A 17,820-nucleotide genomic window follows, 5' to 3' on the forward strand; every position below is an offset into this window, starting at 1 on the left:
AAATGGCCAACAGGAATATGAAAAAATGCTCAACATCACCAGTCAAGGAAATGAAACTCAAAACACCAAAGAGGTATCACCTCACACCTGCTAGGATGGATATTATCAAAAAGACAAGAGATAACAAGTGTTGGCAGAGGACATGGAGAAAAAGAACACTGTTGATGGGTGTGTACAGTCTCTAAGGAAAACAAGGTGGAAATTTTTCAAAAAACAAAATAGAGCTACCATATGATCCAGCAATTCCAATCTTGGGTATATATCTGAAGGAAATGAAATGATCTCAAAGAGATATCTATACTCCCATGTTTATTGCAGCAGTATTCACAGTAGGCAAGATATGGAATCAATCAAAGTGTCCATCACCTGATGAGTAGATAAAGAAAATACACACACATGCACACGTGCAATGGAATATTACTCAGCCATAAAAAGGAAGGAAATCCTGTCATTTGTGACCACATGGATGAACCTGAAGGACATTATGCTAAATGAAATAAGCCAGGCACAGGACAAATACCATATGATGTCATTTATATGTGGAATCTAAAAAAGTCACATTCACAGAGTCGGAGAATAGAATGGTGGTTGCCAGGGACAGGAGAATGGGGACATGCAGAGATCTTGGTCAGAGGGTAGTCAGGCAAGATGAGTAAGTTCTGGGCATCTAACGTACAGCATGGTGACTATAGTTCATAATACTGGATTGTAAACTTAACATTTGTTAAGAGGATAAATCTGAAGTGTTCTCAGCACATACACAAAATGTATGGGAACTCTGTAACACGATGGGTATGTTAGCTTGATTTTGGTAATCATCTCATAGCGTATATGTATACCAAAACATCGTGTTGTACAGCTTAAAGATATGCAATTTTTATTTGTCAATTATACCCCAGTAAAGCTGAGGGGAAAGAATCCTACTGAGGACCAGGTTGGGCCTGCAGGCATCTGTCCTAGAATATGGGTTTTCAAACCCTAGACATTCAGATTCTAGAAGGGCTGAGTTGGGTGCAGGTGTCTGCATCTTTAAGCTGGGTGTTCAGCCGGGTTGAAGATCAGATCTCAAGGCTCCAAAAGGGTTCTGCTATTAAGCAACAGCATCAACAAATAACGTTCATTGCTATGTGCGTACCAGGCTCTTAAGCGAGTTTGCTATCCTGTGCCGAAATTATATTTGGCATCACAGTAAGTTTACCTGCATGTCATACCAACTGATAAAAAGAATAGAATTTCAGATGTGGAAGGGACCTTAAACCGTCAAGTCCGATGTCTTTATTAAGTAGACGAGAAGGAAAACAATCTGGTATTCATCAGTTGTGACATGTCGGGTACTTCCTTTGTTCTCCCTGGATCCCATTTCCTTTCTCTGTAAAATCCAGGGGATGAAGTACACAATTGCTAACATCCCATAATCCTATGATTATTTTCCTTGGTTTTACCTTAAGGCAGGAGGTGAGGAGGGAAAGCTGAAGATAAATAACCGAGGAAAATTGGAACCAGGCGTTTCCAATATGGTGTCTGTCTCTGGCTCTTACACCCCACCCCAGGGAGAACTCGGGAAGTCCAGTCAATCATCCAGCCCCTCCTTGTGGCTGCCCAATGGGATGCCGCCACGTGGCGGACGTCATCACGTTGCTAACAGCTGTGTACTGGCGTGGCTTCCAGCTCCAGCTGTCTATTTAACAAACGAAGGCTGTCCGTTCCAAGGGGGGCAGGGAAAGGTGGGGTGGAGAGCTTAACGTAAACCATCACCACTACAGAAACGAGTGGAGACATGTGTCTTCCTGATGCTGTGCATTAGCAGACAGTCGCCGTGGGAGTGGAGGAGCATCACTTACTCCCAAAATGCTTGCTCCACTATCTCGCAGATACCGCGGACACCTTATCCAGCTCCAGCTGAATCGTAAGACCCGTGTCAAGTGTTCGTTGTAGGAAAATCATTATTTTCAGCAAACATGTATTAAGCACCATCTACGTAAATACCTTACTCTCCAAACTCGGAAACCAAAGAAATTTGGATAGTGAGAATTTACATAAAGTGATACCAGTAATGTATGAATTATTTTCAGATAGTGAGGAGTTAGAATTTTGATAGCCAGGGATACTGACCTTATATGACATATTCATCTTAATTGATACTAGTTTAGATTTCAATACTTGAATACCTCTAGCTAATAATATTTAGGCTCTTAAAAAAAGAAATCTGAAGCCAAAGATGGTGCGTAGTAAGAATTGACAAACTAAATGTCAGCTAATATATGCTCATTATGTAATTTTCTTTTCTTGTCTGAATTTTTGGCATATTTCACAATAATGCCAGGCAGAATACAAAATGTCAAATCCGTTTATCTTTCACTGTTAACAGGAGGCACAGAGTCCCAACAACTTGGGTCCAACCAGGTTTCTATTCCATAGATCAGTTCTTAGGGCTTTTTCCTTCAAAACCTTCAGCCGTTCCTCACTGTACAAGAGTTAGAATATTATCCTTAGAGGCGGGGTGCCCGGACTTTGTACTGCAACAGAATTTTGTGTATTCACTAGAGGATGGTGAAGAGGACTCCTAGAGGGGCAGGGAAAATCAGAATATGAATCAGGAAAAAGATACAGTATATCTGATTAATCGGGTCTCTGTTTGTCTTGTGTTGTAAAAACCATCCTTAAGTGCACGCATCAATGTCTTCCTTGTTTTTTTGTTTGTTTTTTTTTTGTTTTTTTGTTTTGTCTCCTTTAGTACCAAGCATGTTACCAAGTTTCTAGCGCATTAATTAATTCAAAAAACACTTACAGAGCACCTACCATGTGCTAAATGCTGGCCATATGACAATGAGCGAGAGAGACACAAGCCCTAGGCTTTAGGGAGCTAATAGGAGTAACAGACAATAAACACAGAAGCAAACAGCTACACGATGAACTGTCAAGTGGGGATAAGGGTTGTATAAGAAAATAAAGCTGATTGAGATGGAGAGTGACAAGGTCTGCTTTGTTTTTATCGGATGGTTCGAAGAGGTCACCTTTGGGCAAAAATCTAAATGAAGTGAAGTATTTGGGAAAAGAACGTTCTAGACACACAAAACAGCAATCACCAAAGTCCTGGGATGGGTTGGCTGTCCTGTTGATGAAACAGCAATGGAGCCGGTGTACCTAGAGTTCAGTAACGGAGGGTAGAAGATGGATGGAAGGGCTACCGGGGGCTGCGTTTAGATTGGACTCGACTGCAAAGTGGTTTGAAATCCACATTTCGTGTTCTGGCACTCACCTTGTCATGACACAGCATGAATGTTACCTGCTCAAAGTGATGCTTTAGAAAAGTAATTTCGGAGCAGAAGAGGGTAGGGATTGCCAACAGAGAGATGAGATAGGAGGCCACTGCTTTATTCTCCACCTGGGGTGATGCAGGACTAAGCTGGAGTGAGGACTCGGCTTGGAACTGAGGTCAGTCGTACACCGATGTTGTCAGCGTTGTGAACTGCGCCGTGCTGCATTCAGTAGGACGCTGTTTGAAGAAGAGGGGAATTTGAGGCTGGGAGCACAAAGTTGGATTCTGAAACGGACATTAAAAACACAACTTGGACATTAGTTCTGAACATCTCCTCCCAGACATTTAGCACACCCTCCTACCCTGTCTTCCAGAGGATGCTGACAGGACCTGTGAAGAAGGAGGACTGTTATTAGCAGATACAGCACCAAAGCCTCCAATGATCTGGGGGATAGGCTGGCGGCGTGGTCCCACGTGAAGTTTGTGGCAAGTCTGGTTTCTATTAAATCCAGACATGCTAGCTATCGCTACTTGGTCCCTCACGATTAACCAACAGCTGTTACGGCAGTCCCGTGTTTTCCAAATGACATCCTTCCTTAAGCTTCCTTCGAAATGATCTGATTCTCGAGAGAGAGCTGGAGCAGAGGATCACGTGACACCAGGCTGTCAGATGGCTCCTCCCTTAGTCTTCCCTAGATGAGAAAGTCTCCATGAGCACACTGCTTGTAAAGGTCATACAGCTTTGACATCTGTCTGTCTTATTGATTGTCAGGGTATAGTCAGCTGTCTGAGGGGCTGGGAAGATGTGCTTTCTCTTCCTTATTACTCTGTGTAGATCTCCCCAAAGATGTGTAGGGTGCCTCTGACATCTAGGATGTGTCATAGCTGTTGCAAAGCAGAGGAGCCCAGAGCTGTTCTGAAAGTACTTGCAATGCACTAGAAGCGAGCAAACCAGAGCATTGCAGGGTATAACTGGAACTAGATCAGGCATGTCCAGTGAGGCCACATTTGGAGATTGAGCCAGTTTTCTCCAGATCTATGGAGACGCCTTCTCAGCGACACCATTCAACATCCTCCCTTTGGAGTGAACATGGAGGGGAGAAGCCAGAAGGATGAGTCTCTGCTTTTAGTGCCACTTGCTTCCAGCCTTCATTTCTGGAAGCTCTGAGTTTGTGGATATTTCTCTATGTCCTTTAGATCCCTCTGAAGTAGAAGTAAAAGGTAATTGACAGGAAGCTAGAACCTATGGTAAGGCAGCCCAGAAGTGTTTTGTTCTTAACAGTCGGTTGTTTGGGCTGCTACCCTACTCCCTGCAGAAAGTTATATCCTCTCTGCAACCTTTCTGTTCCTTTTTTATTTAGCTTTATTGAGGTATAATTGACCAATAGAAATGTAAGCATCCACTGAAAAAAAAAAAAACTGTACAACCTAAAAGTTGAGAATTATGTTTTGACAGATAAAACTGAGGACTTAAACCCAGGACACAGCATCTCAGATCTCTCTGAGACACTACTCCAAGGAGGTAAGGAAGGAGCCAGGATCTATAGAAGTTTTTGCAACAAAGACCAGGTAGTCAGAACATCAGAAGAGTACTGTTAATTGAAGAAAACCAGACATCTCCAGTTAATGAACTTAGCGCTTTTCTATGTCTGGGAAGATGCAAGAGTCTGGGCTCATTGAAATCTTTCCTTTGATAAACGCCTCAGCTATCTGGGGCCAGCATCCTGTGGTTGTCCATCCTACGTCTCCTCAGGGGTATCACTGGGGGTGGCTACAGCGGCTGATGGCTTGATGGGGGGCAAATCCTGCCTCCATCCTGAGTCTCCTCGGGGCTCACCGTTGGGGCGGCTGTCACGTGGTGGCTTGATGGCTGCAGCATCCTTTGTTTACTGATACGGCAGGTGGCATTTTTCATTCACATAAGATATTTAAAGCATACTTGATACAAAGTATACGTCATGACTTGTATATACACTCAAACGATTCCCTCCATTGAGTTAATACATCCATCACGTCACGTATTTACCTGTGTGTGCGGGTGTGGGTGTGTGCACGCATGAACATTTAAGTTCTACACTCCTAGCAAATTTCAATGTCAGTGTTTCTGGAACTTTTCCTGACTCCTAATAGGATGTGTGTCTAAGACTGAGGGAAGGCTGTGTGCTCAGACAGCCCTGGAATACCAAGAGGTAAATAAAAGTACCCATCGAATAGAACTGGTATGAGAGTCAGATGAGATTTTGCAGGTAGAATGCTTTGCACTGTGTCTGGTACATAGGAAACAGTGAACTCTTCCTCCAGATGGGGCTGTAGAAGAAGGTGGAGAGAGGGAAAAGGAGAGAGACTCCCCAACCTCTATTGATCATGATGAAACCACTTGGATCAGTTTATAAGTGTTGACACATAGATTGTGACTGCTTATACACACAGTGCATTTTTGAGCATGTGTGCATTTAACTTTTTTGAAATCAATACTAAAATATATACAGTAGGTCAGGGTAAATATGTCAACCATTTTGCTATTAATACATTGTTTAAAAAAAATAGTTTCTTGGAGGTATTTACCCTTCTGAGAGTGAGCAGGGGAATGAGTTGGACAGAAGTGGCATGTATGTTTCAGGCCAGTGTTGAGTTGTGAACCACTGTATTCTGGTCGGATGAGATTTGGACTGTCAAAGTCATTGTTTATTGCAGCAGACTGTTAATTCGCCAAATAAAAAAGTTTCATCAGCATGTTATGAATATCTCTTTAGAGCTGCTTGAATGATATAATCTTTACCAGTAAAGATGGTTATGGTTGAAGTGCTTTGAAGAAAGGGGCTGAGGCGATTCATCTTTGAGTCAGTAGCATACACCATTGCATACAGTCAAAGCCGTCCTCGTTAATATTGTTTGGGAGCCAGATTTGGTGACTGTAAGTGAAAGGAAAGGATAATTTATTTTGAGCCTACTGGAGTATTTGAAGAAGTAGCCAATCTCCAGCTGGGAAAGAGAAAAGAGCCAGGCATTTCTAAGAGCTCCTGCAGCAAGAGTTTTGGACCTTTTTTCACATCCATCATTATCAGTGTGATTCACAGGGACTGACAGTGTGTGGAGGCACCACCTGCCTAGGAGGTCAGGGGGTCACACGGATAGATCATCTTTGCCCGGTGATGCAGCTGCGGGTACCACAGGCACAGTGCTCAGTGAGCATCTCTTGAACAGCCTTGGAGTGATATGCTCAGGTGCTCACTGGGACGAGGTGGGTCTTTACCTGTCTCACCTGAACAGCTTGTGACTTGAGAGCTCTAGTCCACAGTTATGGTACATTCTACAGATTCTCCAGAAAGTCTACTTTGCGTTTTGGAATTTGTTTTCATTTTTTTTGGTTTGGTTCTGTTTGGTGGTGTTTTGTTTTGTTTTGTTTTTTCTTTTTTGCTCCCAGCAGTAACCATCCATCTGGTCTTTAAGGCTGATCAAAAGCATCCTTTTCTCCATGACAGTGTCTCTTTTTGAGGAGGGCAGATGTATAAGAGGTTGGGTTTTCAGAAGAGGCTAAGGATAGAGGTAAACAATTTAACAATCCCTAATGAACACTGTGGAGGCGAAGTTGATGGGTCCAAAAAGGATCACATAGAGGAGCAGTCGGTGATTTCATTTCCCATCTCTCTTTCTGCATCAAAGCCAACCAACAAATTAAAACTTAAACCTGGAATTTCAGCACTTCTCCAAGGTAAAAAATTCATGATTTCACCTCTGTCTTTAAATACCTTTGGTTACATTTGCAGGAATTTCATTAACATGCCTCTTTGCAGGTCTTGAAGCCTTGTTTAGTCCTTTCATTGTTTTTCTCAATAACAGAACACTGATGCCACTTCCCAGAATTTCAGGTCCAACTGAAGAGGAAAACTTTAATACACGCTGTTATAAAAAGGCCCGGCTTCTCTGCTCTCTTCCCTCACGTAATCAAATATAATAATTATAACAACAGTAAACACATTTTGAGTGTTTTCTATGCCAGGCACTGTTCTTAGCACTTTAAAAGTATTAACTCACTTAATTCTCTAAAAACCCGCTAAGGGAAGTGCTGTTATTATTCTCATTTTACAAATCAGGGACTTGGAAAATGAGAGGTTTGTTCTTGAGAGGTATGTAAACTTCCTCCGAAGAGAAGAGAAAAGCTGAAAGGGGCACTTAACCATGTAAGACTGAAAATACCTTGTTTCTCTTATTAGCTTCATACCCACCCCCTCTTACCAGGCTGTGAGCCATTTGAGGATATTGATGGTATATGATTAAATTTTGATGGACTGGGCTTTACAGTTTTGGCTTTCTTTTTATGAAGATTACCGTGTGTATGAATCTGAAAAACACAAATTCCCTTCTAAATCGTATTTGCATTGTGAGTCTGTTGACCTTCATATTAATATCAATGAATGGGTGAGCAATGCTAGATTTTTGTTGATGTACATATTTTTGGTTTTTTACTCCCAAAGTATGAGAGATTTTTTCCCATTTGACAGTAATAGAGAATTCTGAACATACGTTTTTGTCCAAAGCGTGTGTCCACGTGTGGGGGCCTGTTGTCTGTTAAACCAACTCTGCATGTGTAGATACAGATGGCAATAAAATTTTATTTCAGTTTCTTAGAATTACGTGCTTTATAGAGAACGGAGGATGCTAGCAGAGTCCATATGCTCTTGGCATAATATCATCAGACTTTGTCTCTTCTCTGGTCATGGGACCAGAAATGGTTCCACATGTTTTCACCTGGAACCTGGTTTTTTTTTTTTCCCCACCTACTCTGAAGTCCCTAATTTTCTTTTTAAAAGTCATTATGGCTCTATTTTTTACGTTACCATTCACTGTGTGATTCACAGCTAAGCACAGTACCTGATAAATATTCACTTATTTAATCAATGAGAAACCCCCACCTTAGGGATACTTTTATTCCCACTTCACAGATGAGAAAAATAAGGGGAATAAAAGCAAACAGAAGTTCAGGATGCTTAAGCCCGGCTACCAAGCAGCAGAGCTTGTATTTTACCTCTAGACTCTTTCATTTTTATATTGAGTGCGTCCCTTCAAGTGTTGTCCTTGTACCATTCTGTTTTACCTTAGTAATATTTGTTACTTCTTCACAGAACCCTAAAATATTCTATTGCCGATGGTTTTCCTCAATTAAAGCCTTTCTCAGACTTTTCCTTACTTCCTCGTCTTTCATTTCTCTGATGCTTTCTTTTTCTCCTTCCCCAACCCCTGGACGGTGAAATTTTGTTTCACACTGATGACATTTCTTCAGCTTTTTGCTTATTCTGAACTGAGATTTCTCCTTTGGAGTGTCCTCATATATGTTGGACAACAAATCAATTATTATTTTAGTGCTATCATGTAGACAAAATACTTTTTTTGTGTGTGTTTTTTTTTTTTTTTAAAGAATGTGATGTCTTCACCTCCCCTGCCCCACAAGGATTTTTTTGGTCTGCCAGTTTTATTGAGATATAATTGACATACAGCACTGTATACGTTTAAAGTGTAAACCATGATGATTTGACTTACATACATCATGAAATGATTACAATGGTTTAGTGAACGTCCGTCATCTCATATAGACATAAACTTAAAGAAATTGAAAAAATTTTTGTCTCTGTGATGAGATCTCTGAGGATTTACTCACTGAACGACTTTCATATGTAACATACAGCAGTGTTAATTCTATCTGTCATGTTGTACATTCCATCCCTGGTACCTATTTATCTTATAACTGGAAGTTTGTACCTTCTGACTGCCTTCATTCAGTTCCGCCTCCCCCCACCCCTCACCTCTGATAACCACTCCTTTGATCTCCTCTTCGATGAATTTGTTTTTGAAGTAAAATTGACCAGCAACACTATGTTAGTTCCTGGTGCACAACAGTGATTCAATATTTCCATACATTTCTAAATGATCACACTAAGACTAGTGACCGTCTGTCACCATCCAAAGATATTACAGAATTAGTGACTGGATTCCCCACACTGTACATTTCACACCCATGGCTCATTTTTGTAGTCACTAGAAGTCTGTGCTTCTTAATCGCCCTCACATATTTCTCTCACCTTCCACCCCCTCCCCTTGGCAACCACCTGTCTGTTCTCTGTATGCATGACTCTGTTTCTGTTTTATTATGTTTGTTCATTTGTTTTTTAGATTCCTCATGTAAGGGAGATAATATGGTGTTTGTCTTCCTCTATCTGGTTTATTTCACTTAGCATAATACCCTGTAGGTCCAGCCATGTTTTTGTAAAAGAAAGTGATGTCTTCATTGAAGGTACAATATTTTTATGTTGCTGTAGTTGGCGATAGGTTAAAAATTAAAATGTGAAAAATAATTTGGTTATTGATAACTGCAAATATATGTCTCTGTCGCTACTTCTCCAGTCAGCCTCATGGGGGATACTCTGTTGTTCTGTCAGTCAGTCTTTACTAGAAATAGAATAACGATACTGTCTGTAGAGTTCTTTTTTAATATTTCAAGATATTTCTCTAAGATATATTTATAGTATCTCATTTGAAGTTTTGCTTTGCTTTTAACAAACCTCATTAACCTATTAAGTCTTGTTTTTTTAATTATTTAAGGGGTATAAGTGTTGGGATACAAGTCACTTAAGACACACACCCCGCCTTCAGGGCGCATGTCTTGTCCTAATTTTCATTGATCTTTAAGGCTGTTCACTCTGAACGTTTTAAAAAACAGTTGTGCCTTCTTACCACCACTTAATTCATCAACTGTTTCTGGAATCTGCAGTCTCCCTTTTTCTGTTAAATCTAAAGCCTTTGATAGAGTTCAAATATGACCTATAGAGAGGAAGTTTTAAATGAAAATTGAGGGAAATTTCTTGAAGCCTGATTTACAACTGACATGAGTCCTTTGAGAAGAATGTAGGCCATTGAAATCTAGAAGAGGAAACAACTGCTACCAAATAAAACATGTTCTCTTACCGTATCTGCTTTTTCAAAGTATAAAATGGCAAAATCTGATCTGAATAGAGTGTTGGTTCTTGGTCAGTATCCACTGAATTTTTAGACTTAGCCGCTGAACTACGGGACTACGTTTCTAGGTCTTTCCAACTGGAAGAGACTGAACCATATTGATTGAAAAGATTGAAGACATGAGAACAATATTCAGTCCAGAAGGGGAGGGAGGGCAGCTCTCGGAGTATTACATCCACATCTGCATGGACCTGGGGCCTTTCCTGTCCTTCTAGCCTAGGGGATGCCTAAGGGTGTCCTCATGCTCTGCTGAGAGAGCCCTTGGGTCTCCACCAGCCTTCTCTGCCTGGCCAGCTTCTCCCGTCCTCAGTTCTGAGCTGTCCACCTCATAGTTCTTTCTAGGTTCCCCCTGCATGAACCAGGAAGGGGCTTCTGGTCTAAAAATTTTCAAAAACAAACTTATGGTTACCGAAGGGGAAAGGGGGATTGAGGAGGGATAAATTAGGAGTTTGGGATTAGCAGATGCAAACTGTCTACGTAAAATAGATAAACAAGGTCCTACTGTGTAGCCCAGGGAACTATATTTAATATCCTGTAATAAACCATAATGGAAAAGAACATAAAAAATATATATATGTATGAATATACATGCATATATATCAACATAGGTATATATGCATATATATGTGAATATATAGAAATATGTATATATGTGTGTATATATATAAAAAACGTAATCACTTTGCTGTACACCAAACCATTGTAAAGCAACCATAGTTCAATTTAAAAAAAAAAAACTTCTGAAATCAGTCTCCCCTCACTCTATTATTTTCTCTGAGAGAACCCTGCTTTTTTCCTCCCTACTTGACACAAGGGAATATTTCCTACCCATTTGTGACCGTCACTTGTTTCGTCCCTGCTTCTCCCATGTAATTGGACGCCCGTGGGACCACAGGTTCATCTTGTCTTCCAAGCCACATTTTGTCAACATGTCGCTTGTGTTCAGTCACTCAAAATGCTCCACACCTTCTACAGTGGAATAGATGGCTCCTTTTAGAGGTCCTGGGCTTATATTTTTAAACTGTAAAATGTATTTTTGGTTAGAGTGCACTGTTTTCCATCACACTAAACCCCCTCAAAGATTATTTTTCCTCCCTTCATATCCAGCCCTGTAAAATCCTGGTTTTGTTATAAAGAATTATTCTGGAGTTTTGTCGCTAAACTGTGATGTGGAAGGCTGTTTGGGCCCCATGTGTTGTCCCAACATAAGATGCCGGTTTTTTTTCATTGCTTTATTAATTCAGAAGTTGTCATTCTGCATGTGAGTTGCCTACCGCCCTCCAGAAAGAAGGAGAAAAGAGAAAGCTTCCAAACCCGTTAGTCCAGTTAAGGCAGTTGAGTGGCTTAAGCCTTTGATATGAGTTTAACCAAGTTAGGAAGTTAGCAAGGCTGGAGGGCTTTCATGGATAATGCACTATTTTCTTCCCCTTTAACTCTTCACTCGGTCTGCTGGGGATTGCAAATAGGGTTTTTTGTCTTCACACAGCTTGGAGAGGTGAGGGCGCTGGAAGGCCTGGGCTGAGATGTGAGGGCCCTGCTCAGGGAAGGGCGGCCTGAATTCTACCTGGGCTCCCAGCTGAGAGTCCCTCATAGGGTGAGGTCTGACTAAGGTGTTACAGGGAGGGCCCCTGGCTTCACACTGTTACCCCTAAAGCTGGGTTTGCCTCTTGGTGGATATCGAGCCGATAGGCACAACCAAGCCAGAGATCTGGAGAAGAAAGTGTGTATTCTTACTTGCAGCAAGTGGGGAGCACACCGGGGATCTTTCTCAAAGCACTGTCTCCCCAAGCAGCCCAGCCGGAGAAGTTGGAAGCTCAGGGTACGTGCATACTCATGAAGGGGCTTGAGCAGAGCAGAACTGGGGTCAAGGTCGACAGTCTGAAGCTTTAGTTGATTGAAGTCAGAAGGATCATCACCATTTCATCCTGCACCCGGGCGGGGGCCCTAGTTCCTGCAGAACTCAAAGATACATTTTTATGACTCTCTCTCCAGGAGGAACTAGGCTTCTGCTTTGTCGCTGCACTGTTGCTTGACTGCCTTTTCTCTGTTCCTGCATTCCTTTGTTCCCTTAAGATCATCGACTACTGAGACCTGTTCAAGGAGCAGCATGGTGGCCGGGCTTAGATCACAAAATGGCTTAGGCCAAAATGGCTTCTCTTAAGTCAAGAACAGCATGTCTGGTTCTCTTTCTCCGGAGACTCCCTGTAACCAGTCTGCTTACAAAATCTGTAATATAGAAGGGTCAACTATATGAATTGGAACATGTCACTTCCCAGCTCTGGTTTCTGTGGCTAGAAAGGGAGGGGGTGCCAGCACACCCTCAGCAGCCCCTCCACTCTGAGATTCTTCAGTTCAGTTATTCCACGAATATCTGTAGGCTAATAGCCAATTATTTATTGGTTGATGATGTGTGGCTTATACCAGGGATGCCAGGGTACAACGTGGACGTTCAAACTGTACATCAGAGGTGGTGGGAGGGTTGCGTTTTCTTTGTTTCCTTCGTTGAAGATGGACACACAGCATATATTTGGGAATACTGACAGTGGGGAGAGTAGTTTTCAACAGGGTCCTGAGTCCTGTCTCTCTGGGAAGATGGTGTTTAATCTAAGACAAAGCAAAGTGCATCAGAAGGCCAAGCAAGTGAGTCTGTGGGGGAAGAAGATGGCAGGGGAAAGGAAAAGTGTGTGCGAAGTGGGTTCAGAGTGTGTAGGCAGGGAAAAAGAATCTTCCCTTTATCCTTCTAGGCTCTTGGCTGTAGACCACCCCCCACTGTAACAAAGGAGAGGTTAACAGGAGAAGACAAATAGACATTTAATAACACATGTACCTCCTGTGTACATGGGAGATGCCCAGGCAAGCTGAATAACTCCCCCAAAAGGCCCAAGCCATCGCCCCACTTAAATACCGTCTCTAGCTAAAGAGAAAAGAAAAAATGAGGGGGGGAGCAGTTATGGGAGCCCCCCAGGCAAAGCCCAGTAAAAAGGGTATGGTTGTTACGTAGATTTAAGGCAGAACCTTCTGAGTTGAGAAGAATTCCTAGAGTTTTAGTCAACCCCTCCTTCCTGGTAGAAGAGGGAGGCCCCCTGACACATGGAGATTTCCCTCATAGAGGTAAATGCTCTTACAAAAGGGGTAACTTCTGCTAGGTTTTCAAAGCTGCTCTTGTGTCTACTGTTTCTTAAAAATAACCAGCTCAGGATAATCTTTATGCCCAAGAATCATATTTGGGGGTGGCAAATGCCGCTCCCCTTCAAGTGAAAGAATTTACACAATTCAAGAAGTCAGAGACGTGTCCTGTTCAGAATGGTGTAAAGGAGAGAAGGCAGATACAAGCTGCCAGGCTCCAAAGGGAGCAGATGATGGAGAGATCTGAGGGCCAGGAAGAGGGGTTCGGATTTGCGATGAATACCAGGGTACGTGAGTGAGTTGATTTATGTTGGCTGAGGACCCTGGCTGATGTCAGGAGACCACACTGGAGAAGACAGGGGGGGATCTGGAAGATTCAATAGAAAGTATCCCAGTGAAGAATGAAAGTGTCTACCAGCCTGGCACTGGGCTGGGCGTGGGGTGGGCTGCTCTGAGATACAGCCTAAGGGATGGTGGGTGGGCAGAATTTCTGGGATCGTGAGATTTTACTTCTTTAAATTTCTGTTGCCAGTTGATTCTCCCATCGTCTCCATGAGAGCAGGAATGTGAACCATTTCATGACTTTGTGCCACTTTTCTTCGTGCCAGTTCCTAGAATAGGGCTGTGAATTAGATGCTCAGTGTGTGTTTGCTGAACGAAGGAAAGCATCGTGCCGGTGCTACAGACCATAAGACAGTCTTTGGGTTGTTTGGTTTGGTTTGGTTTGGTTTCGGATTTTTGTTTTGTTTTTTGTTTTTTTTTTTGGCCATGCTGCGGGTCACGTGGGATCTTAGTTCCCTGATCCGGGATCAAACCCATGCCCCCTGCAGCAGAAGCACGGAGTCCTAACCACTGGGCCGCCAGGAAAGTCCTCATAAGACAATCTTTAAGACGGCAGCAGACTTCTGAAGTAGAAGGACAATCAGGGCCACATCACACATTCTGGGACTCCTTTTAGGAGTGAGGCACTGAATGGTAACAGAGGGTTAAAATGAGGCCTGGGGACAACCCCTCTGATGCCACCCATCCACCCGACACACGCCTCTGTGTTCCCCTGATAACCTGCCCTCACCCTGGCCCCCCCTTACTTACTTGAACATTTACGTGTCTGCCTCCCCAGTAAGCCGCACGCTGTGTGTGTGTATTTCCCGCACAGGTGTGTGCTCACACCTACCTGAGTGCCTGACACCTCGCTGGCGGTCAGTGCATGTGTGGGTCGATTCACTCACTCATCATCGTCAATCATCTAAACTGCTGGGATGGAGAGTGTTTAAAGGGTTTCTGCAGTGCATCTTTTATCTCCCTGTGTAAGGTGGTCAGGGCAGGAAGAATTCTTCCCATTTCGCACATGAGGAAGGTGGGAGCTGGAGTGCTGGGTCGCTAACTCTGTACTTTGGCATAATCACTGGGGCGGTTAAAAAGAATTCTGATGCATGAGTCACAAGCGATTCGGTTTTTGATGGTATGGGATTCTGTCTGGGAGTGAGTGACTCTGTGTGTGTGTGTGTGTGTGTGTGCGTGTGTGTGTGTGATTTTAAGATCTGCAGGCATCCCTATGTTCAGCAAAGTTTAAGAATTGCTGGCCTGTGTCAGCACTTCTCAAACGCTAATGGGCAGATACATCACCCACGATCTACGTAAAATGCAGATTCTGAGTCAGGTCTGGGGAGACACCTAACAGTCTGTATTTCTAACCAGCCCCCGGTGAGGCTGAACCTACTAGTCCACAGACCACAGTTTCCATAGCAGTGAAATATCAGGGAACTATCAGGGAAATTGTGGGCCAAATGCAGAGCAGACAGAGTACCAGGAATGCGGGGGGAAACTGGCAGGGTGTATTGTGGCTAAAATGTCAGGTACAAAGATAGACATATTAAGCCATGAACTTGCAAGTGACATTGTGACTGGATGGGCTTGCCAAGTCCCCAGTTTCTTCCCAATTTAGCAGCTATGTCTCTTCGTGATGGTGCAGCCCATCGGATTCCCCAGACCCCTACTTGGAGATAAGTGATAATCACTCACTCTGTAATCCTTGCTGCTGCTTTTATTGAGTGTTCATGAAATCAAGGTGGAATGTCTTTGTTTTTACTGTCTGCACTAGACGTTCTTTGAGGGCGGGGCTGTTTTCCAGTTCATCACTCTGTCCAGTGTTTACCACGGTGTCTGCCATGTCCTAGATGTGGAGACTCCCAGGATGTCACATGGCGCAGCCCTTCAGTCCCAAACATCAAGACTGGCAGCCTAAAATAATACTTAACAGCACTGCCTCAGTAGGTCGAGAATTCTGGGTGCCCATACTAGCTTTCCTACTTATCGTCTTAGCCTCAGTTTTCTCATCAGTAAAATGGGGGTAATAATAGTTCTCACTGCTCATGGCGCAGATGAAATGACATGATACATGCCAAGCATTTATCACAGTGCCTGCTCACGGGCAGGCAATTGCTGAAAAATCAACACATTAAAAAAAGGGATGCGTGGAATCCTTCATGTTTTCTTTGTTTTTTAAAAATTCTTTATTTATTCATTTATTTATTTTTTGGCTGTGTTGGGTCTTCGTTGCTGCGTGCAGCCTTTCTCTAGTTGTGGCAAGTGGGGGCTACTCTTTGTCACGGTGCTCGGGCTTCTCAGTGCAGTGGCTTCACTTGTTGTGGAGCACGGGCTCTAGGCATGCAGGCTTCAGTAGTTGCAGCACGCAGCATCAGTAGTTGTGGCTCATGGGCTTAGTTGTTCCGTGGCATGTGGGATCTTCCCGGACCCGGGATCGAACCCGTGTTCCCTGCATTGGCAGGTGGATTCTTAACCACTGCACCACCAGGGAAGTCCCCTTAATGTTTTCTTTGTGTTTGGCTTTTTAGTCAGGTCTCATAAGGACACGAAAAAATGAATTCCTCATTTCGCCATTACCTCAGCTCCTGGCCCAGGAACACAACTACAGCTCCCCTGCAGGCCACCATCCTCACGTGCTGTACAAAAGGACAGCTGAGGAGAAGGTCCAGCGTTACCATGGCTACCTGAGCTCCAGCCGGAACTCTGCTGGTCACCCCCCAAGTCACACTCCCCACACATCTTGGAGTCCAGAAAGAGAACATCACCATGGAAGGTTGCAAAAGCAGCATTTTTGTGGACGACGCAAGAAATGTATGTAAGGAAACTTTTTCTTGTTCTGTTCCTTTGTGGGTCCTCGACAGATTTTCCCAAGTGCCATTGGGTGTGCTGACTTTGCAGATTAAAATTGGGCTACACTAAGCCCCCACTGACATCAGTCTTGGAGATGAACCAGAAATCATCCCTGTCAGACAAAAACTGGGTGATCATTTTTTCTAATTTAAACGGGAAAGATTTTTTTTTCCATTTTAACATCTTTTAGTTTTTAGTCGAAGGTCCCAATATTATTTTAGTTTCTGTACCCATGAGAAAAGGACCCAGTCTTCCAAATGATGAAAGAAGTCAGAGGTGAATTCCCAGGTGTGGTTGGGTGTTCCTTTTGAGGACTTGAAGGAAAGACTCCCCACTTAACAAGAATATTGGCACCTGACTGGAGGTGGTGATGAAACACAGGGACCCTTGGACTTGGTTTGTGACCTGGGCACAACTGTCTGCATTTTCCAGACCAGCAGTGTCCAATAGAAATATAACATCAGCCCCAAATTTAATTTTAAGTTTTCTAATAGCCACAGTAAAGAATGTTTAAATAGGTAAATTAATATTAATAATATACTTTATTTAACCCAGTATATACAAAATATCATCTCAATATGTCATCAATATAACCAATGAAATGAAACAAATTAAAATGAAGTATCTTATATTCTTTTTTCATATTAAGTTTTGGAAATCTATTTTACATTTAGACAACAATTTCAAACCAGATGATAAATTCTCACCAGAAATACTTAACCTGTATCTCAATTTCATAAAATTTAAAGTTCAAGGTCAAAAGTAGACTTACATAGTCAGACTGTTCCAAATATACTTAAGGTTTTCAATAGCTGAATCAAATACTGCCTTTAAAGTGAATAATAAAATTAGTAAAAATTAAATAAAATTTAAAATTTGGTTCCTTGAGACTTCCCTGTTGGCACAATGGTTAAGACTCCTCCTTCCCAATGCAGGGAGCCCGGGTTCGATCCCTGGTCAGGGAATTAGATCTCATGTGCGTGCTGCAACTAAGCGTTCACATGCCACAACTAAAGAGCTGCCAACTGCAACTAAGGAGCCTGCCTGCTGCAACTAAGACCCGGAGCAACCAAAGAAATTAATTAAATATATTTTTTTTTAAAAATTGCCTCCTTCAGTGGCACCAGCCACATTTCAAAGGCTCGGGAGCCACAAGCAGCACGTGACTACCTAGTTGGACAGAGCATCAGGTGATACCCACATAGTAGAGGAAGTGGTATCCCTGAGATGTTGATCAGAAGCAAAAT

General features: G+C 42.8%; 1 protein-coding gene across 1 annotated transcript in view; it reads left to right on the forward strand.

Moving 5' to 3' along the window:
- Positions 1 to 17,820, forward strand: part of ADAMTS18 (ADAM metallopeptidase with thrombospondin type 1 motif 18) — a 150,790-nt gene that overhangs the window by 51,902 nt on the left and 81,068 nt on the right. The window contains exon 4 of the mRNA XM_057712145.1: positions 16,252 to 16,534. Within this exon, the coding sequence (XP_057568128.1) occupies positions 16,252 to 16,534 (283 nt within the window). The remainder of the gene's footprint in view (positions 1 to 16,251; positions 16,535 to 17,820) is intronic.

This window comes from Hippopotamus amphibius, chromosome 16, assembly GCF_030028045.1.
Source record: "Hippopotamus amphibius kiboko isolate mHipAmp2 chromosome 16, mHipAmp2.hap2, whole genome shotgun sequence".
NCBI lineage: Eukaryota > Metazoa > Chordata > Mammalia > Artiodactyla > Hippopotamidae > Hippopotamus > Hippopotamus amphibius.